This window comes from Propithecus coquereli, unplaced genomic scaffold (genome assembly GCF_000956105.1).
Source record: "Propithecus coquereli isolate 6110/MARCELLA unplaced genomic scaffold, Pcoq_1.0 Scaffold101, whole genome shotgun sequence".
Taxonomy (NCBI): Eukaryota; Metazoa; Chordata; class Mammalia; order Primates; family Indriidae; genus Propithecus; species Propithecus coquereli.
Window position 1 is genome coordinate 4,354,239 of NW_012133970.1, and position 22,883 is coordinate 4,377,121.

The 22,883-nt window shown below is 41.4% G+C and overlaps 1 protein-coding gene across 1 annotated transcript in view; it reads right to left on the minus strand.

The window, feature by feature from the left end:
* The window catches only part of AR (androgen receptor), a 163,571-nt gene that overhangs the window by 13,109 nt on the left and 127,579 nt on the right, over positions 1–22,883 (minus strand). Inside the window, exon 3 of the mRNA XM_012643906.1 lies at positions 18,646–18,762. Coding sequence (XP_012499360.1) covers positions 18,646–18,762 — 117 coding nt within the window. The remainder of the gene's footprint in view (positions 1–18,645; positions 18,763–22,883) is intronic.

Genomic DNA, 22,883 nt, shown 5'->3' on the forward strand with positions numbered 1-22,883 from the left:
GAAACTTGAATTCATCACCAGTGGCCAAACACACACAGCGCAACTACCCTGTTAGAAAAACTGCCTGAGCTAAGAAAATAAAGATGGTCATTCTCCTTGGTCACAGACTCTAAATTCCTTAAGGACAAGTGCTCATTCAACACCGGTTGAATGAATGATTCATCATCCTAAATCCCTGCTAAACTCAAACTTTAATATCTTACTTTCTCCCCTGATCTCTGTGCCAGACCAATCTAATATATTCTTGCATTTGACTCTGCCTTCAGTATTCATACCTGGGTCCTTCAATTAACTCATTTACTAATACATTCATGATGCAATCATTCATTCAACAGATATCCATTGTTAGACCTTTGCGTCTGAGTGACAGAGAGGACACAGGCCCTGGCCAAGTCTGGTAGAGGAGAAATAAATGGTCACAAACAATTCTAGAAAATGTCAAACTGGTAAATGCTACAACAGAAACATCAACAAAAGGGGAAAACAATAATCTCCGCTTAGATGCAGTTAGAGCATGCTTTACATAGAAGATGGCATTTGACCTAGAATTTGAAGATCGATGAGGACTTCACTAGGCAGAGATAGGTGGAAAGGGCATAAACAAAATAATTAACGAGTGTTTAGGGCAACAATAACTAAAGACCAGTGTGGCTGAAGTGTATATTGCATGTGTGGGGACAGTGGCTATTTATGAGGTTGAAAATAAAGATGGGGCCTGATTTTAAAGGGGTATGCATATCATATTATGATGTTTGGGCTTTATCATATAGGTGATAGACAAAGACTTAGTGCTATAAATCAAAGAAGAGATGTACATGTGCCTATGTCTAGCATGTTAGCAGATAGCTAGGGAAAGAGACCAGAAAGGCAGACCTGCTGAAGGACTAGACTTTTCTTTGGGTTCCTTGGAGTACCAGAAAGTACAGTGACTTGGATTTTAGTGTTCTCTCTCTTTCTCTAAGAGCCCGCATGTACACACACACACATACACACACACACACACACACACATTTTGATAGTTAAAGCTCTCTGAAGACAGAAAGCTTGCCAGGCACTCCTGTCACTGGAAATGATCAGAAACTAGATGCATAAGGTTAAGAATTCAAGCATCATATGGGAACTGGGTTTTAAAAAAATAGCCCTGAAGATCTATCCTTTACATCTTCAGACTACCAAATTCTATCATCCCACTTTGGGCTCAATGAATGGGGATTTTCTGGTGTTCCATTTCCCACTGAACACTATAAACAGCTTCAGATGCTGTTAGAATTATACCCACAGTTGAACATGCACTGTAACACACATATTGATTTTCTTCTTTTTAGCAAAGGTGGGGGAGGTGAAAGGTTGAAATCTCCAACAGTATCAAACAAATGACAGAATGTCTCTGCCTCTACTATCTGTCGGTAAACTGGGACCCATGCTAGGAGGCAGCCATTAAAAAGAATGACAGAAATAACATTATTTAAAACAATCACAATAATCCAAAACTCAAACTTTAAGAACTATCCTCCCCACATGCTCACATATACACAATTTAGATGTCTTTGGGCATCTTGATGTTTACTTTGTGCTATTTTCCCTAGCATTTATATTGACAGAAATAATTGAAAAGGTCATAACTCCGAGGTCTAGCATAGACAGTTGCACTGTAAGGACTATAAACCACTTTAATCTTTTTAAAATAATAATAATAAATCAAAAGGTATAAAGCAGAGAAGTTGATTGCTCAATTTAAATGGATAAATACAACAAAACCTACTACTCATCTGTTTCTGGCTTCTGCAGAGAAAGACACATATCTGGAACTGACTTTCAGCTCTAATTAGAAAAATAAGTGGTTCAATGCAAACTCCAATCATAGTGTCACTCAGTAAATTGCTTCAAGAATGGATCACATGTTTGGAACTAGGGTAGGGAAGAGGAAAATGGTTGGGTCAGTGGTGCAAGAGGAATGTAGAGAAGAACTCAGGGGAAAATAACAGGGAGGCCTGGAAAACCAACCCTCAGTGCAAGATGACCTTGTCCAACAATCATTTCTGCAGAACTTGGGCACAGCCAGTAACAAGGAGATATGCACACCCACTGCCAACTCCCACTTCCCACCAAGGGCACAGGCTGGAAGGTATGGTCTGGGCCAAGCCCATCTTATCCCAGGGCTAGAGGCCTGCCCCCCACAATATCTTGTCATCTGGTGAACCCACTGTGAACATGGGTTCTTGGACACAGCTCTAAGGACTGGCAGTGCCTACAGAATCTGCTCCCTGCTGCAGTTCCTGCAGGAAGACTCTGCCTTCCCCATCACAGGCGCTTTCCGGCTTTGAACTCAGGAGTTGTCAGACCATTTAGTCCCCTTTCCAGCTTGGGAGAGGAGAGGGGTGTAATTAGCCATATGGGAGAGTTAACTAAGAGAAATAAGGGCAACTACTATTTTTTCAAGGCCTTCACTTCATGAACACATTACGTGATTTAAATCCACAGTGATCTTAGGAGGTTAAAGATGTTTTTTTTTATCACTGTTTTGCAAATGAGTAAACTGAGGTAACACAGCTATCAAGAAAGAGAACCCAATCATCTAAACCTGGTCTGCTGACTACAAAGCCCATATTCTCTCTGCTGTATCATGCTGCCTCCCGAAGGAGTCTGAAGCTTTGAACCTTACTTTTAATCTAAAAACAGAGTTGATGAGAGGGGCTGGAGTTATGTCTCGCCTGCCTCACTTCTTCACCCTTGACTACAAACTTCAGTAACTAGCATCAAATCCAGAAGGGAAAAGACAGGGAATTAAGAGAATACTCCAGTCATCTGCCCAAGCTGAAACAGATTTGGGGCACTATAGTGGCTTGAGATTCCTAGCATGACAAAACAGGAATGGTTCTTAGAAATCATCTTATCCAGGGGTGACAGATTCAAATAGTTTCAGGGTCTACATAGGTAATCCAGCAGGGCGTGTGTGTGCATGTGTGTGTAGAATAGTTGGTACTCTGGCAAATTGGAATGAATGCCACACTCCCCCCGCACAAACCCCTAGAAGGCATTCATAAATTTTTTTCATTATTTATTTTTTTATTTCAGTATATTACGAGGGTACAAATGTTTAGGTTACATGTATTGCCTTTGCCACACCTTACTCAAAGCTTCAAGTGTTTTAAAATCTTCCTGAAACTCATGTATCCCAAAATCGAATTCAGTCCTTGTCCACCATTTCAGGACTTTCAACGTCAGTCCAACCTTTCAAGTCAAAGATGGGGAGGCAGAAGCCAGAGAAGGAAAGGTTACCTAGTGGTAGAACTGACATTAGAACCAGGGCTCATATTCCTAACCCAAAATTCACTATGCCACATTGGCTCTCTTTTTTTTTTTTTTTTGAGACAGAGTCTCACTGTGTTGCCGGGGCTAGAGTGCCGTGGCGTCAGCCTCGCTCACAGCAACCTCAAACTCCTGGGCTCAAGCGATCCTCCTGCCTCAGCCTCCCAAGTAGCTGGGACTACAGGCATGTGCCACCATGCCCGGCTAATTTCTTTTCTATTTTTAGTAGAAATGGAGTCTTGGTCTTACTCAGGCTGGTTTCGAACTCCTGAGCTCAAACAATCCGCCCGCCTCAGCCTCCCAGAGAGCTAGGATTACAGGCGTGAGCCACCACACCCGGCCTTGGCTCTTTTTTTGACTAATTCATTCCTGTTCTATCTCAGTAAGTGCCTCTCTGAGCTCCTTCTAGATTTGTACTGCCCAATACAGTAGCCACTAGCCACATGTAACTATTTGAATTTAAATTAATTAAAATTAAAAAAAAATAAAAAATGCAATCTATCAGTCTGAACTAGTCATATTTCCAGTGTTCAAAAGCCACATGTAGCTAGTGGCTGCATTATTGGACAACACAGATATAGAAGATTCCCATCATCTTAGACAGCTCTATTGAATAGCGCTGTGAATACAGACTGCTCTCTAGGGCAGCTGTCCCATTTGCAACACCTTATGAAAGCTACTGATAAGAAATGAATGCAAATAAATTATATGCTGATAAATCCATGGGCTTTTTCAAAAGGTGGAGAGACATACAGAGCATGATCAGTGAGATATGTAATCTGTCACCTTGATTTTCCCACCAATGACTCAGATCTCAGTGGGGTGATGACTCCTGGACCTAAGCAAACTCATTACAAGCAAGATCAATACGTGCAGAGACTGTGGGGAGAATCCATCAAGATGAAATAATTCCCCCTTCTCTGCACAGTGCCAATGAGAATTTACTTGGCTGGTATGTTCACATCCTCCTCCCCTAGACCTATATGGCATCTGCTCAAGGAAGAGAAGCTGCATTTCCACTTGCCTCTAAGACCTGGGTAATGTGCTCTCCCTGTGGCCATAGTGGCCTTAGCCGCACCAGGTGTTCTGGCCTCTCTGCCTGAAGAGGGTGACTTTACTGAACGTAATTGAAATCAGATTCCATTTATTCTGTTGGGGGATTCTCTGTACTCTCTCCACGGCAGAGGCCAGCATGTTGCTAGACGACTTGGAATGCTGGACAATGAGGCTTGCTAGCCTCAGCTGTTATTCAATGCCCAAGGCCTTGTTTTCTTCCATGAAGGCCGCCCCCATACCCCTCCTGCCCCCTGCACCTGAGCCCCAGAGTCAAATCTAACTCTTCCATGTGAGATACAGGCCAGCCAGCCACTGTGTCAAGGCAGAAACTCATTGGCTTACTTAAATTGAGTGATGGAGAATGGGGACAGCAAAGGTGGATAGTTCTGATGGTGTGTGAGCTGGTCAGCGTCTCTTCCCTGTCTTTTTATCTTGGGTCAGAGCAGTGACAAGAAAGGGGCATTGGCAAGGGGCTTTCCCATCCCAACCTGTTCTTTAGGGCACTGAACACCTAACCTGATGCGATGCCTGGATCCTATGGGGAACTAACTTTTCAGCTCTGGAGCATTAGACCCCTGTGGGGGTGTGGTCTCTACAGCACCAGAGAAAGATTTTTCAAATCGGCTTCCATGGTGCATTCCTAAGGAGGAGCAAATGTGATTAATCTGTAACTTCTCTAGCCTCTGTGACCTTTAGGCTGCTCCAGTCTCATCTGTTGCCACCCCAAGATATAGGCCTTCTCACCCATGAGCAAGGGAGGGGCAAAGGTGAGGTGAAGTTTCCAAAGTCTTAGAAAGTTTGAATCTCTCTGCTTAAAGTCAAGAATGTTTTTCTTCCTCCTATCTCACCAAGGAATTTGGATCATAAAAGAATCACTTTTTGTGGTAGGCTGACTTTTAAGATGGCCCCTAAGGTTCCAAGACTTTGGAGTACACACACTTCCTTCTAGTTATGCGTTCAAACACTAATCTGCATGCTTTTTTGAAAGGACTGGGCAGATGTAATTAAGGTTCTAATGTAGTTGAATTTTAAGGGCGGTTATCCTCGATGGGCCTGACCTAATCAGGTGAGCCCTTAAAAAGGACTGGGCTCTTCCTGGAAAGGTATTCATGGAGTGAGAGAGATTCAACACAAGGAAGATTCTCTGACACTGGCTTTGAAGGTGTCGAGATCCACATGGCAAGGAATGAGGGCAGCCTCTAGGAGCTGAGCATGGCCTCTGGCTGATAGCCAGAAAGGAAACTGGAACCTTAGTTTTACAACCGCAAAGCCTGCCAAAAACATGTGAGCTTGGAAAAGAACCCGGAGCTCCCTATTAGGACGTGGCCTGGTCGACACCTCAATTTCAGCCTTGTGAGACCCTGGACTGAAAATCCAGCCATGCTGTGCCAGATCTGACTTGCAACTGACAAATGGGTGTTGTTTGAAGCTGCTAAATTTATGGCAATATATTATGCAGCAATAGAAAACAAATACACTTTCCTTACAGAAGTGTGATGTAAAGCAAAAGAATACGCTTTGGAGTGAGACAATATTGGGTTCAAATCCCAGCTCTGTCAATTACTAGCCTAATAACTTTGAGCCCTCTGCTTAGCTTCTCTAAGATTCAGTTTCCTCACTTGTAAAATAGGGGTGCTGCCACACCCATCTATTAAAACACCGATGAGAAGTAAATGAGAATGTGCCTGGCACATAGGGGGCCCTCTAAAATGGTTTCGTCACTCTCAATCCATTCCTAAAGAGTAAATGGCTTGCAGGTAATCTAACTCAGGCATGGGGAAGGGCAGAAAGCAAGACTGACAGGGAACCAGATATAGCAGGGAAAGCAAGGGTGACACAGTATGAAATAAAAACAATAACCTAGTTTCTTCAGCACATGACTGCCTATAAAACTAAATTCAGATTTGAAATGTAATTCTAAATGCTAAGTAAACATAAAGGTATGTTTGGTGTAGGGCTGCAAATTCCTTGTGAAACCAGACTAGGCTATGCTTATGTGAATACATGTGTGCGTGTGCGTGTACAGTGTTTATATATTCTAATGCTTAAATCTAAGGGTCATGAATTCAAAAACCTTCACAAGTCAGGCATATATATAAATGACCGAATATGCCTGGAGAACATAAATAGGGAGGGTTGGGGATAGTGACATTGATCCATGCCCTGCCTAGGGGCAGTCTATGCCAATTTCCTAAACAAACACTGTGTTGGACAAACAGAATTCTGCAGGTGAATTTTGGCCTAGGGAAAGGCGGTTTGTGGCCTCTGGGTTAAATCAGGCCAGTCATCTTTCCATCTACTAGCATTGGAGTCAGAGGATCTCACTGTATGACTTTAGGATTTGAAGGTGAGAGGAATACTGGATTAGGAGCCCCAGGAGCTCACTGTGGGACTTCAGGACTGTCTCTTTCCCTCTCTGGCTTAGTTTCTTCACACATGTATAAAGTGTAGAAGTTAAGGCCCAAGATTCCGGAGTCAGACTGTTTCATCTGTAACCCTGGCTCTACCGCTGACTAGCTGTGTGACTTTGGGCAAGAATGAGCCTCTCTGTACCTCAGTTAGCTCATTTGTTAAATAGGCATAATATCAGTGAATGATTCATAAGGTTGTTACAAGGAATATAGACACTGTGGTGGTACCTAAGAGTAGAAAGCAGATTCTACACCACCAGAAGGACTCTCTAAGACTGATGCGTGGTGAAAAATGCAGTGAACTCCAAGAGGCCAAATGCAATAATGACATTGAAGTTCTAAAATGCTATACACAATAAAGGACTTATTATTATTGGTGGTGGTATTCAGAGTCTCATGAGATGTGTGGCCTTGAACAAATCTCTTGATTTTTCCTGCCCCTCAGTTTTCTTGTCTATATAATGGTGATGATCTGGCTTGACTACTGCATAGGACTATTTTTAGGAGGAAATGAGATGAAGCCAGTGAAAGTGCTCTGTACTCCGTAAAAGTGTATAAAAAATAGGCAGGCTATGACTTTTTCCAATAATGGATCTATAGCTAGAAAACATTCTGAGAAATTGTATGGTGGCAAACTGAGAAGTATGGCCTTCTATCTTGCTCAAATGGTCTTCAGCCAAAGGTTGAGGACCAAATTGACAGGTTTCAGAATTTTAAGATAATAACAGTATCTATCTCACAGGGTTGTTGTTATTTTCCAAACAGGGATGTCCCCAGTGCTTGGCACACAGTAAAGTCTATAGGTCAATCAGTGATGGCTGTTACCATTGCTAGTTACTGAGCTCCACATTGCTCCACTTCTGCTTCATACCCTTTATCCCAAGCAGGTGAACTTTGTGAAAAACCTAACTGATGAAACATAGACTTTCCAAAAGGACCGAAATCTAATAGAGGCGAGATTCAGGGTTAGAAGAATCAATCTTGTACAGTAGCTGAACCCCAAGAGTCCTATAAGTTTCTTCAAGGGCCCCTGAGAGAAGGCAAAGTGGGCCTGAGCATGTGGCACCAAGCACCCAACCTCCTTTCAAATAAGAGCAGCAGTGATTTATTCTGTACCTACATCTGGGACTCCATGTAAGGTTCTGTTTGAATTGAATAAAAGGTTCCATTTCCAAAAGAGAGTTTGAAGGCCTGAGATTTTGTCTCTCCCTTCCTCTCCCTCTCAAATCAAGCTTTAATTGTGATGATGAGGAAACTGAAGGCCAAAGATAAGTTGTGCCCAAGGTCACACAGCTAGATGCTGGCAAAGCAGGAGTTAAAACCAGGTATACTCTCTTCTAGGGTGGTGGTATTCTTTGCATTTCGTCAGGGTGAGTAGCATTTTACTGCAGAGAAGGGTCGGTGGTGGGAGTTGGAGATGGGTGGGAAAGAACTAGGACAGGGACAAGAGGCAGGGAGCAGAGTCCGTCCTTGGCAGGCATGGAGTAAGAAATTAGTAGGGGATTCAACCAAGTGGGATTAATATATGTATGCCAAAGTCCTTCAGGCAAGAAGGCTCCTCGGATCTTCCCCCCACGCCCCTATTCTCCTTACAATCCCAATTGTTGGTCAGAGAAATAGCCAGAGAAAAGAATATCAAATTTTATCTTTCAAGGTTTATGTTGGACTATTTAGTCTAATGTTTTTTAGTTCATGGAGGAGTAAACGTAATTAATAATAGAATGATACGCAATACTGCACATCCTTGCCAAAGCACAGGATCCAGCAGAAACTATTTCCAAGTCTCCTCTCTCTGACTACTGAGCCAGAAGAAAGAGGCTCACTGTCCAGATGCCATCCTCAGTGAGGGGCACAAGGTTTTACTAAAAACCTGTCCATGTGAAATTGCAGAGCCTGCAAAAGCTTTCGAATACCAGGCTTTTCCACTGGAAAAAGTAACTACATGAATTTAGAGCATACATGCTTTTACAATTACATTTAAGCTGACATTAAAAACAAATGCGAAACAGTCCAAGCCGAACAGGTCAGCATGACCTGGAAAGCAAACGAGAGGGGCGAAAAAAAAAAAAAAAAAAAAAAAAAAAAAAAACGCAAAATGAAAACAACAAAAACTCTCACACTCTGGTAAAAAAAAAAAAACAACAGGGGCACAAAAAGCGCTATATAGAGAAAAAATCTCTAGAACAAAAATACAAAACACAAAAAAAAAGAAAAAACAGAAAAAAAAAAAAAACATTAGCTTTTCAATCCACATTAGGGAACTTCTTATTGGCCTGGAGGTTAAAATTTTGCCCTAAGGAGGGGGAAACTCCCCTCCTGAAGTCCTTCCTTGGCTTTTCTCCAGAATGTTGCTGAGTCAGGGTTAAGAGAAAGAAGTGTGCGTGCGTGTGCATGTGTGTGCGTGTGCGTGCACGCCTGCACGCCCACGCAGATGGAGATCAGAGAAGAAAGGGTGGGAAAGGCAGGCCCCAGGCAAAGCAGGGAGAGTGCTTCTGACTCTTATATCTCTCGGCCCCTGGCCTCATAGACACCACCTCTCTCTCCACTGGAAAAAAACTGGTTTCAATATGGAGGCTCTGGGACAAAGAGAGCAAAATATTACAAATTCTAAGTGCCTCCTAGATATCACTGCAATGTTTGAGGCTGGCTTCGGAGAAGAATGAGGCCTCACACCTGACAGAGGCTAGCCCGTGATGTGAGAGAGCAGTGGGGGGCCGTGGGAGCACTAACGCTAGAAGTAAGAGGAAAAGTGTGATCCACTTTCCTCCATTATCCTAACTTCAAAAAGAAACAAGGAAAGAAGGTACTGGTTCTCAGATTTTTTCTTCTTTCTCTTTATAAAAGGTTCAAGTGTGTGTCAGCTCCTGCAAACAGAGTCACCTTGACTTTGGGAATAAGGAGAAAACTGTCTGACTCTAGTTTCCTGGTGTGTTTGAAGAGTGGGGTTGGCTAGCTTCTTCTTCAGGAGAAGCAGAAATCGCCCTTGTTTACTGAACTTCTGATAAGGCCTGAGGCTAAGATCTAGCACACAGGATTATTAAAAGGATTCGTTCTGTGAAATTTGGATTCCGTCAAAAGTCTGCACTTAAGGAACCAGAAGGCCACACATAGCCCCAAGGCTGCAGGTTCCCCACCCCTGACTAAGTCCTTGGCAGGGGTCCAGAAGAATGGAACCTAAGGGAAAACTCTACCAATTGCCTAATAAACAAGTAAAGATGGCCACAGGAGCCTCAAACAGGCACAGTGGTTTCTTGTCCAAGGTGGCACCTTGAGTCCCATTAACAAAGTTTCTTCCCAGCAGTACACCATGGAAAGCAAGCGACTGAGCCTGAGCTTCACTGCACCCTCCTGAGTCAGTACCCGGGTGCCATCACATACAATGACGAATAATCAAGAAGCACTCTGCCAATGGCAAGTCACATTACAGGAAACAAAAATCATGATCCTCACAACTACATGAATGGTAATTGCTACTACTTTCAGAGCTAGTCCTCACAACATCCCTGTGAGATACGGAAACACTATTGGTCCCACTGGGGGAGTCAGCAACCAGGAGAGTAGCCCCCAGACCCATTGTCAAAGTCTGTGTTGAGGAGCAAAAGCTTAAGCTCCTAAGCTTCAGATGCCAGGTTTTTCCAGGCTATCCACTAGAGCCCTCTAGAGCCCTCATTTTGAACGAGGCAGGTCAGCCTTTCTTTAGTGTCTAGTCATTTTGAGATGCTTGCAATTGCCAGGCGGCAATTTTTCTAATATGAAAGAGAGACACTGTTGAGCGTAGCAGCTTAAAGATGGGTTTGCACCTAGCAGGCTCCATAATTAGATGCCCAAGTTGGTGAGAAGGGGTGGTTGCTCTTAATATTTTGGAGTGGCAGTTTCCTTTTGTCTTCTCCTATCTACTTGTAAGACAGAGGTGAGATGGGAAAATGGAAAATTGTTTACCTGGATTTTTTTCCTTCTTTTCTACTTTATTGATAAGTATACTAAAAAGCTTATATATGTATGTGTGTGCACTTCTCAGCACACAGTGGGCAAGAATTGAGGGGAGGGAAGGAGGATGTGGAGGAAGAAACGAGGTAGAATTTAATAGTTTCATTACAGCCATTCAGAGACCAACAAAGACTCCTTATTGGGGTCTTCTGAGTTTCTTGTAACAGCCAAACAATCTCACAATACTACAAGCATTATTACTCATCCTGGACATGGGAATGCTTTGAAATTAATGTTTGTGTGCCTAACAGGTCACTAATCAAAGCTTCCATGCCTCATTTTCCACCCTGGGGAGAGTCAGCAGTCTCTTTCGGTTTCACTGTGGCCAGCATGACACCTCACTGTGCAGGCTTGGGCTGGTGACCTTTCTTCTTGGTCAAGATCCAGATTTTCCTCTTAGTTCCAAATGCCAGTCCAAGTTTTCTGCAGGTGCTCAGTGCTTACATGTTTTTAATTGCTGACTCCTAGAAGGCTAAAATGTTCCTCAACAATCAGTTTTCGCTTCAGCCACAGAAGCATTGGTCCAATAAGGTATTAATCAGGGGAAAAGAAGATATTTCCATGACTGGGTTAATAGATCTAAAAAGTATAGCAAGGATTAACTAGACTGAGGAGGATGGAACCTGATTCCAAAAGAAGTAATCCAGGTAGCGGTGCTATTTCCAGTTTACTTCTAGATATCTGTTGTCATGGAAATATTATCAATAACAGACGATCTGAAGGCTCTACTGGTTTCTTAGTGGCTGTGTATTTTTTCCCCTTAGTTCTACTTCTAAATGACATGATCCCAAAAGATGTACAAAAGTCTCTAAAAAAGCAGCATGCTCAGGTAAATTGTCATTACAATAAGAAAGTATTTTAAATTTTTGTTATCTTAAGGAATATATCCATAATTTATAACAATGGGTGGCACTCTTTTTAAATAAAAAAATGTTTTCAAACAAGCTGTTATGCTATAAGCAAAAATGAAACTTTTTCACCAAACTATTATATTTAGAAAATACTTGCCATTGTATATATGGCCTATTGTGTGCTGTGTACTCTTAGCTTTCTGCCTACTACCTTTGAAAAATATTGCCTATGATATCATTTTATTCTCTCAAAAGCAACTGAGGGATTTTCGAGCCTTCACTGCAAAAGTAAACAACAATAAAATCTTTCTATTGCTATTACACTTTAAAAACTCAAGGATTTTAACTGAAAATTTTATAAGTGAGTTACTCAGGTATCAGATATGGGGTATTATAAATTTTGATTAGAAAAAATTACTTATCTCTAACCATAGTTCTCTATAAGCAAAAGGTCAGAGAAAGGGTACAACGTATTTATGTGGTGTCCCAGATAATTTGCTTTGGAGGAATTAAGAGAAATGATCTCTGGTCTCTCCATATACAAGTTCCCTTGAGAACTACAATTAGAGAGATGAATATCTTCTTCCCTCCAAAGTATCACCAAATGTGTATGTAACCAACTGGGGGATGGAAATCTAGGCCATGGAGAGCAGATTTCAAGGGTTGATTCAAGGGTAATTCAGAGACCAAAGAACGAAGGGAAAAGAACCAAAAGCCACACTGCAACAGGAGAGAGAAAACAGGCCCCAGTGGTGCCTGCAAACACAAAGACCAAAGCTCATCCAAGGCGGCGCGGAGGGTACAGTGATATTTATTGTGTGACTACTATGTACCAGTTTCTTTATATACTTACAACAATTCTGCAAGGAAGATTTTATTATTCCTACAGTGTAGTTGGAGAAACTGAGGCTCAGAGAGATGTGATGATTTGCCCAAGGTCATCAAGATAGAAAGGGCTAGAGCCAGGATTAGAAACAGGGCCTGTTTGTATCTGAATCGATCACACTATTTTCACTATATCGCAGGACCTCTTAAAACAAAAACCCAAAAAACAAATAAACAAACAAAAAACCTAGGGGCCCTAAGTGCTGAGTCACACGTTGCTCATGTTGATGCCAAAATTTATAATTCTACTCCTTTGTGCATGCCTCAGTTATGCAGATCTGTTGGAGCACTCAGGTATCTGAGAATTGTGTGTGGGGAGCAGTACTTCTCCGAAGTAAGACTTACTGCTTGCATCTCCAACCTGAAGACCTTTAGGGCTCTAGTGTAGAGAGTCAAAGGAAAAGGGAGGAAATCCCAGTAACTGAGTCCCACATTGTTAATTCTTTATGACACTCTGCTTCTTGCTGAACAGAATGTAGAGGGAATTGAATCATTGGGTGGTTTCTACAAATCTGTGATTTCTAGGCCTCCTACTTTAGCAATGAGGTTATTTATGTGGTAGCACCATGACGAGATTCTGTGTACATGTTGCAATGCTGGTCGGACAGTGTATAAAAGGACTATTAAACTCTGGAGTGGTATGTCTAGATATCCAAAATATTTAGCGATCACTCTGTGTGATGCTAGAAGCCATATTTCTTAGAAATAACTTATTTTGCATGATCCTTGAGTCAGGAATGTGTACCTGAGGCCATTAGGTGACTCGGGCAATAACCACGCTTTGGCCTATTTGAATATGACAAGAATGCTACAGATCCAACATGGTTTACTTTAGTGGCTTTAGTAACTATTGGTGCATACTCTTGAGATGTGGTGACGATGGTCTCCTCTCGATCATTAATGCATTCTTGACCGATTCTCCCGGTAAGCAATGACACACACATCTGCAAAACGGTAACCAGGGCTAGGGGTATTATCTGCTTACGGGAGAGTCTTTGCCTATCTATACCCAAGTTTTCTAAAGTGTATTCCTGAGAACAGTGGTTTTGTAGGATGTTAACAGGTGTTATGTGAAAAAAGGGGCCCTATGGTTGAATTAACTTTGGGAATCCTGAGTTACAAAGCTCCTCAGGTTACTTTATTGCAGGACTCACCAGGGCCTGTGATATGCTAATATGCATTGTAAATCTTCCTGAGCAGGACCATAATATGTAGTTTTCCTTCACTTATTTGACCATAGAAATCATTTTTTCATGAAGCATGTCATGAAACTAGCTTTCTCAGAACCCATACCAGAAAACACTGGCCTATACCAAGGCAGGCCCCTTATACAAGCCAGTTGCCTTGGTCTAGGCCAGTGTTTCTTCATGTACATGGTCAGAACTTACAGGCAGTTTCCAAACAGAGGAAACTAGCCCCAGAAACCAATTCTAGATGGTTAGCAAAATTTGAAGCTAGAAATTTCTCTATACCTGGCCTACTATCTCTCTTTTTAAAATGTAAGCCCTCACCAATACAACATTCATACTGCTACCAATTTTCTTAAAAAAAAAACGCAAATAAACAAAATGATACATGATCATCTCTGTCCCATGGTCATAGATCTTCAATTGCCTGAAGCCTAAACTTCTTAGCATAATAACCAAGTTCATTTTCAGTGTGGTTTCAGTTTGACTTTCCCATTTTCCCAGCTCCGGCCATACTCAACTACTTGCTGTTTTTGAAACCCTCAATGCATTTTGTTCATGTCTCTGTGCCTTTATTCAAACTGTGCCCTTTGCCTTGGATGTCTTTTCTCTTCCATCTCACTTAACCTCTTCTCAGTGATTTCCTATTTATCCTTTAAGGCTAAAGTATATTCATTATCCGTCTGTCTCCCCTTGTTTAAGTTTCTGAGGGCAGGGATTATATCTTATTTAGCTCTGCCTTCCCCAAATACCTAGCAGAGTGTCTAATACATAATTGGCACCCAATAAATATTTGCTAAATGGATAAACAGATGAGTAAATGGACAAAAAGATGAAAGCACTAGATTCTCGGCTGGCTGGAAGGATCGATGGATAGACAGGATAAATAAATGCTGTGAAGAACCATGCCACTAATAGCATTTCAAAATTGAAATCACTCTCTTGCTTCCAGAACATGGGATCTGGAGGTAGCAATACTGGGCTGCTCTTGAGCATGGAGAAGAATGAGACAGCTGGCATCAGGACTGGCTGAAAAACGGGAAGCTGTAAGGGTGTTCATAGTGTCCATGATGACATCAGACCGTGGCTAGGGGCTCCCAAGCCATCTTCCCAGCTAGAGAATTCATAGAGGTTGTTAAAACCTGTACATCTGTTAAGTTTTGATTCTCAGATGTAGAGATCTGTCTCCTAGTAGGAAAGAGACTTCTCAAATATGCCAGAGGAACCTATGAAGAAAATGCTGCACAATTTAGGGTTTCACATGCTTTAGGTCTCCTTATTCCTTCTCCTCTTCTGGGTTTTGGTTGCTACCTGAAATTTATGAAAGGCCTGTAACCTTCCATGGTCCAGGAGAAGAAGGAATCAAGAGGGGCCAGTGCCATTTACTAAAAGCTGAGAACTCAATAGTTGCAAAACACAAAGATAAATAACGTACGAGCAGAAATAGGAGGGAAAATGGGAAGCAGGGAGGGATCAGGGAAGTAGATGGCAGGAAGCACAATTCTTTCTTTCTCATTCCATCTCGGAAACTAGGAGTGTACCTTTAGAAAGTGCTGAGAAAAGTGATAGATGGCTGTGCATTTATTATCACTATGAGCTGTGAAAAAGCTACAGCTAATTCACTGGAGGGAAGGTCCTTATCTGACGCCTTATTAAGAGTTTTCTTAAATGAAAAGTAGTCAAGGGATTTAAATTATTGAAGCAATTAGCAATATGTGGTTTTCAAATGCAGCCAGAAATGAATCATGTATTAAATACAAAGAAAGGCCTATCTTTGTCGTGGATGGGCAGCTGAAAGCCTGGAGACTGTCTTTAAGGAAACCATCCTGAGACTCCGACCAGCCCCAAGATCCTTTCAGAAACACCAAGAGCTCCTAGGAAGAGAAGTAAGGAACAGATACGTAGGCCTGGAAGCAGAAAAGATGGGACTATATGCTCTAAGTATCTCTGAGTTGAAGAGATCCCATCACCAAACAGTGAGTGGATGGAGCACTACAGAGAAAGCCAGATTAGAGATCCTGAGGCCTAAAGACCAAGCAGCCATCAGCTACAAAGTACCAATTTCTTTAAGATATAAAGACAGCCCTTCTGCCCTCCACTGCCTCAATAATCTATCCACCCGGTCTACTTTTAGACACACAATATATCTTATGTTATCTTATGCATATATTGTGTGTCTTATGTAGGTGTGAATGGAAGTCGCTTTAATTGCTATTAGTCAAAGCGCTCAAGTCTCCACTATCTATAGTTCTGGGAGCAGAGGACAGACAATCTAAGAAAGGGCTGAAAAACTTAAAATCTTTTCTGTGGGGCTTCATACATAGAATCAGAAAATGTTAGTACCAGAAAGGTCCTTGGTGAAGCCCACTATTCCAGTTTAATGATGGAAAAACTGAGCCTCAAAGGGGAGAAGGGACTTGCCTATGGCCACATTCCTAGTCGTCATTTTGGAATATACTATATAATTTTAATTTGGGTGATAGGAATAAGAAAATGAAATTATATGAACTCTCTCTCAAGGTGATCAAAATGTCTGTGCTAAACCCAAATCTTATAAAAATGGAAGTCTATTGCTAAAGTATTCACAAGGGCCACTCCATATTAATGCTTTCTTTTTTCCATTGTTTGAGTAAAGGTGTGGTGTACACTGAATTCACAAGTAAACAATAAATTTGGAGGGGGTTGCAGCAGAAAGGCATGAAAAGTGGAGATAAGTTCAGCAAAATGGAAAGGTTTGTTCCTCAAGCAGTGGTTTAAGAAGGTAAAAACCTGGGTTTTTATGGACATGGTTCTTGAGCATAACATATGATTCCCTTAATTACTAAAATCAGGTTCTGAACAGGGCCCGGGTGGTACTTGTTGGTTTTAGGAGCTCAAGAATGATTTCTGGTAATTCTCTGCCTGTTGAAGCCATTACATATTATGGGGCATGTTAAGTAACTCAGGGTAAAAGCCACTGGAAAGTGCTAACAGACTTACCAGCTAAATTACGAGTGACCTCATTGTCATAATAAACCCCCACATTTGTCTAACACTTTATCATTTATCAAGGATGTTCACATTCATGATGTCATTCGATCCTCATTATAACTTAAAAACTGTACTGTTCTCTCTAATAAATTAATTTACAAACTTATGTATGACTACTCTATGGCACAGTGAAATTATCTGTTATACACAGGCTCCTTTTCAAAAGGTTCACTGTAATCATGTCACAGATTGCCTTATAATGGAGGATGTCAGCTGAGACATGCAACTAATGTCAAGATTTAGACCCGAATGTTATGAGGACCTTTGTTACCATTAAATTTTACCTGCATCAAAGTGGGCTTGCAATTCATATCAGTAGATGGCAAGCCAAGGGGTTCTCTACCTGGGGAGCCCCCCATCTATTACACATAATTCACAGAAGGCTAAATAATTGAGAGGTGAGTGTATCGGAACCCTCGCCATGGGGTTGCAAAATTCCTATGGAGAAAACTTTCTCTAGTTAATCCCTTTGCCACTTTTCCTGCATTCCTGTCTGCACACCCCCTTCTCAGTCCTGCTTCTTCCTCCCCACTACAGACCACAATTGTTGGATTTCTTCGGAGCACACCAAGCAAACAAATATGAGATTGGTTTTTCTCAGATACTGAGTCTCATTTGATGTGGCTGCCTGGAAAGCCACTCACACAGAATCTGCCTGTGACGTCCGGGAGTACTAGACACTACTTGAGATGCTTCTTTTCAAACCACCTCTGATCGAACCTGAGTCAATTCATTTGAGATACTTTAGTCTGTTTAAAGAATATTACTGGCCTGTGAGGAGGGGAGGATATAGTTATCTACATGAAGACCCACACATGGCTCTGCTCCAGGGTTAGAAAACAAGTTGGTGTCTATAAATATTGCACATAGGCAGACAAGGTATTGAGCACCTCACAGAAAGCAGAGGTAGACAACTGCTCTAAATTAGCCTTGAGAGGAGAAGGGACAGGACTGGATTCTGGGCATTTGGGTTTTCCAGGCTGATAATGAATAATCAGGTATGAAGCCACAGTTGCAGGCACTCAGAAATAGGCTTGCCTTTCTTCGAATTCCATTTCCAAATCAAAGTAGATTAATGAGCTTGCTTTTCTCATGAAAAATGCATCTTTTTGGAAGCAGCAGGCAGCAGGGAAGACCCTGGCATTGAGCACATATAAACATGAAGAGATGAGGAATATGGAGAGGGAAAATATAAGTGTCAATCAACTGATGTCAGCCCTTTCTGGAATGGTGACAAAGCTCATAGTAGACACAGACTCAGGGGACAGAGCTCTATGAGAGAAGGTTGCCCCTTAAAAGAGCTATATCTTTCTTCTATCAAGCTATTGTGCTGCTGAAAAAATGCTTTTGGAAATTATCAATAGATTTGTAAAGAAAAGGAAATGATTAAAATGCCTGCTCATCCCTGGTGAATGTAGGAAATTGGCTCTGTTTGGCAGCCTAGTCACGAGCTCAAAAGAGAAGCAGCTTCTCATTCCAGGTGGCTGGCCCTACAACATAGGCAGCAGTTAGCTGAGGGATATTCCTAGGTGTTCAGGGCCAGCCTGTGCCTGGGTCATCCTGCACCTGCGACTGTTCTGGATTCTTTAGTTCCCTCATTCTAACTACCACTGAATAACATTAGGTCAGTACCATCGAGTCCCCTGAGGAACTCTGCCCAGTCAGGTGCACACTCACTCACCCTCTGTTTGCTTCACACCACCTCCTGCTTTAACGCAGAGACTCAGAGTGGGGAGTGGCATGGATAAGGATGAAAAAAGGCACCAGCTGGCTGATGGCCATGTTGGATATGAAAGGGTCAGCCTGCATCTGGAGCATGGCTGGCTCCCTTGGAAGCATCAAAGAGGAAAATGTGGTTTAAAGAGAGAACTAGAGATGAGGGAGGAAGGGGGAGAGAGAAGGAGGAGAAAGAGGAAAAAAGTCTCTTACCTCCCAGAGTCATTCCTGCTTCATAGCATTTCCGGAGACGACAAGATGGACAATTTTTCCTTCGGAATTTGTCAATGGTGCAATCATTTCTGCTGGCACACAGGTACTTCTGTTTCCCTGGAAGAAAAAATACAAGAGTAGACAAAGCTGTTAATGTGTTTCCAGAGTCTCTTTTTGTAAGTATTTTTAGGGCAGATATATCCCACCAGATGAGAGAAGGAGACAGAGAATGGCCCCAAATAATTTGATCACACGGAATCTAACTACGAAAACAGGCTGGTTTAATTTGGTGCTATGTTGTTTGATTTTCATAGATAGTTTTGCAGGGATGAACATGCAGGTGCTGTTGATACCTCCATTATTGGGACTATTCACTGGTTTTTGAAATAAGATGCTCTACTTTTAGTAAAAGTCAGAAATACCCATGAGAAAATAATCAGTTGTGGAAATTGTCACTCCTTTAGCACGGTACAGCAGAAACTTGGGCTTGGTCAATGTTTCCTCTTACTGATACCTGCAATCATACATGGGATCATATTAATACTTGAGCTAATGAGAGGCTTATTTTTCATAATACCAGTACAGGTAAAACTTCTATAAAAGAGAACACCATGGGATTTCTAACTATTTTTAAATTGCTAGTGATCATGCCCCCCAATCTTGCAGGGTATAAAAATCAACCACAGATAAAGCCCACTCTTTGTGTAGTAACTCACAGCCAGTAGGAGGAAGTTCTCTGAAGCCAGCAGAGCAACAAAGATCACTGCCGTGCATATGTGGAGTTGTCACAGACACACAGAAACACGCATACACACACATGCTCAGACCCAGAGATCCTCAGGATCACAGCTGCTCAAAGAAAGATGTGAAGGTTCACTCAAAAACACATATTTTGCTCAATACTTTGTTCTTTTGTTCCTAGCACAAGCCTGGAACACGGTAGGCCCTCAATAAATACGGACAGACTGAGTGACTGCACAAGTGGAGCAGAGAGACGCGTAGGCATGAAGAGTCACCAGCAGGAACAGACAAAGATACATCCCTGGCTGCTCTGAAACATGCACAGCTTTTCATGCTCGCAGGCCTGCTCCAGCCTGAGCTTGTGCATCCCCTCACTCCACTCTTTTCTTTCTCCATACCCCAGGTAATTTTTTTTATCACATTTACTTCTGTGCTTTGGTTTACTGGATACACTAGGATTTTAGAGTAGCTTCTTTTGGCAGAGGAGAATGTTTGTGGTGGGAAAAGGAAGAAAAACTAAAGAGTGATTGCCATTTGATAGCAGATGGGAAAAAAACCAAAAACATAAATTTAGCTATAGCTCAACTTTCTTCTCCTTTTACTAAATCTAAAATGTACAAATCAGGCACAGAAATACATCTATTATAGCAGGCTATTTTATGTAGTAGATTCAGTAGTACCCAGGTCAGCAAAGCACTGCTTTTACTTAAAGGGCTACTTGCAAGAGCATGGGGTTAGTGTTACTGTAATAAAGGATTCTTTTTCCTTCTCTCTTTTTATAAAAATTTTCTTTCCTTGTTTATTCCCCTTTTTTTCTTTCTTCTTTCCTTCCTTTCTCCTTTTGTTAAAGGACTCCAAAATGCTAGGCTTGAAGGAACTGGTAAAAAAATCACACCAGTACAACCCTTTCATTCCAAGGATAAGTTCCATGGAAGTGACTTGTGCGAAGAAAGAAAATTAGCACTTACTTGGCGCCAACCATGAACCAGGACTGTGTTAGGGGTTTTACATATGCTATTTAAATAAATCATCTCAGCAGTGCTTTGAGGTAGGTACTATCATCACCTTCATTTAACAGATGCAAAAATTAAGGCCTCTAGGCCAGTGCTCTTTCTACCATAGTGCAGGATTTATTTGCATAAATAGAACACATAATTTGCTAATAGCTTTTTTCTGCTGCAAACTGAGGACTGCAATGTGTGCACAGAAAGGATGGCTCCTAGAAGGTAGACCCTGTATCCAATTTCAGCGGGTTCGGTTCCACTGCCACCTGTGTTCTAGAATTGGGATACCCCCATAGTATTGGTGCTGCTACTATACTCAAGGCTAGCTTGTCACACTGATCACTGAAATAAATTCATGTTAGAGGTACTTGATTTCTTTGAGAAATCTCTTCTTCCACAGGAAAATGCTAGTTCCTGGTGCCCAGTTTGCCAAAAGAATGATTTCCCAGCCAATGGAATAAGGCTCCCAGAGGAGTTCTAGATTCCACTTCTGAAAGAGAATCACCCTGTGGATTAGGGAGGTTACAGTGGGAAAAGCATGACATTGTTTTTTTCCAGTTTAGAACTCAGATAATTTCCTTAGCATAGAGTTCATACCTTTTCCTGGGGTGCCTCTTGGTCTAAAACAAAATGACCTAAAACACAGACGTTCTTTATGGATATGCCCAGGAATAAGTGCACAGCCCAATACAACCAGGGGCATTACATAGTAACTTAACATTTACTGAGCATCTATTATATGCCAGGCACTGTACTAGGTATTGATGTTACAGAGGAAAATCTCTGCTGAATGAAAATATTCAAGTACCAGATAAGAGAAAGAGCACTGGGCTACAAGTCACAGGATCTGGATTGTCGTTCAGCCTTATCACTAACTTTCTATATGACCTTGGACAAGTCCTTTTCTATCTCTAGGCCCCATTGATAACAGGAAATGGGCTGGACTGAAAAAATCATTAAAATCTTTTCCAGCTCTAGGAATCTTAAAGGACATCTGGATTTCAGCTGTAATGTATTTGTAGAATCTTTTATGCAAAGGGCTTAAATACTACTGGTAAGCAAGAAATGCAAGAAACTATCCAAAATAATGATCTCTAGTCTTTTTACTTTGTCCTTTTAGGATAGCAACTTAATGTAACATTGTCTCTTTTTTTAAATTTTTTTATTTCAGCATATTATGGGGGTACAAATGTTTAGGTTAGGTATATTGCCCTCCCCCCCCCCACAGTCAGAGCTTCAAGAGTGTCCATCTGCCAGATGGTGCACACTGCACTCATTATGTAACATTGTCTCTTATATCTAGAGGCATTTGGTCTCTTTGTTTTCTAATGCCCTCCAAAAAATCAAGGTGCTTAATATAGCCTTAGAGAGGCACTGATGTTGCCAGCCATATGCAACACAGGCATAAACAACATGCTTGTGCACATGTGTGTATTTCCTATGTGTGAATACACAGGTATGTATGTGCATGTCACACATTGGGTTTCTGAATTAATCTGTGTATATATGCACATATGTGTGATCACATAAAGCATATAACATACCAAAACATACAAATACATACACATGAAATGTGGTTTCTTTTGAAGAAAAATTATGAATTTAACGTTTGAAATGACACTTAATAGTGACACAAGTGGCTGAGGATTCCCAAGATAGATATGGAAGGAACCTTTTTCTGGAGGCCTTAAAAATAAGACCATGATTCACCTGTACAGTTTGGATTAGGGACAGAGACAGGTGATGGAACAGACAACTTCTCAAGATTGCTTCCAACCCACTTTTCCTATTTGAACTATCATTTCCCCAAATGACGTCAGAGCCAATGTACAATTGCTGGGCTGCTATTACTTCTTTCCTATTTATTCTATTTTTCCAAATATGTCTGAAGTTAATCAGGATTCTTAACAATAACAACAATCCCTCCCATTTCATTAGTTCACAAAGCTTAATAATAATATTCTGTGCAAAGTAAGTTTAATAGGGATTATCATATGCCCTATTGTGTGATGAAGAAAATGAGGCTCCTTAAAATGAAACTGGCTAGGACTTCCAGTACTATGTTGAACAGAAGTGGTGAGAGTGGACATCCTCGCTTTCAGCTTTTCACTGTAGAGTGTGGTATTAGCTGTGGGCTTGTCATATGGCCTTTATTGTATTAACATTCCTTCCATAGTTTGTTGAGAGTTTTTATTATAAAAGGATGTTGAATTTTGTCAACTGCTTTTTTTGCATCCATTGAGATGATCATATGGTTTTGGTCTTTCATTCTGTTAATACGGTGAATCACATTTACTGATTTATGTTGAATCATTCTTGCACCCCAGGAATAATGCTAGTATTTAGTTGAGGATTTTTGCGCCTATGTTCAGCAGGGATATTGACCTGCCTGGCATCACATCCTTGGTTTGCACCAAATCATAGCTCATAATGCTATGAATCCCACAGATTGCAACAAATTTTAAATTATTTGGTTGTACCATACCCATTCTT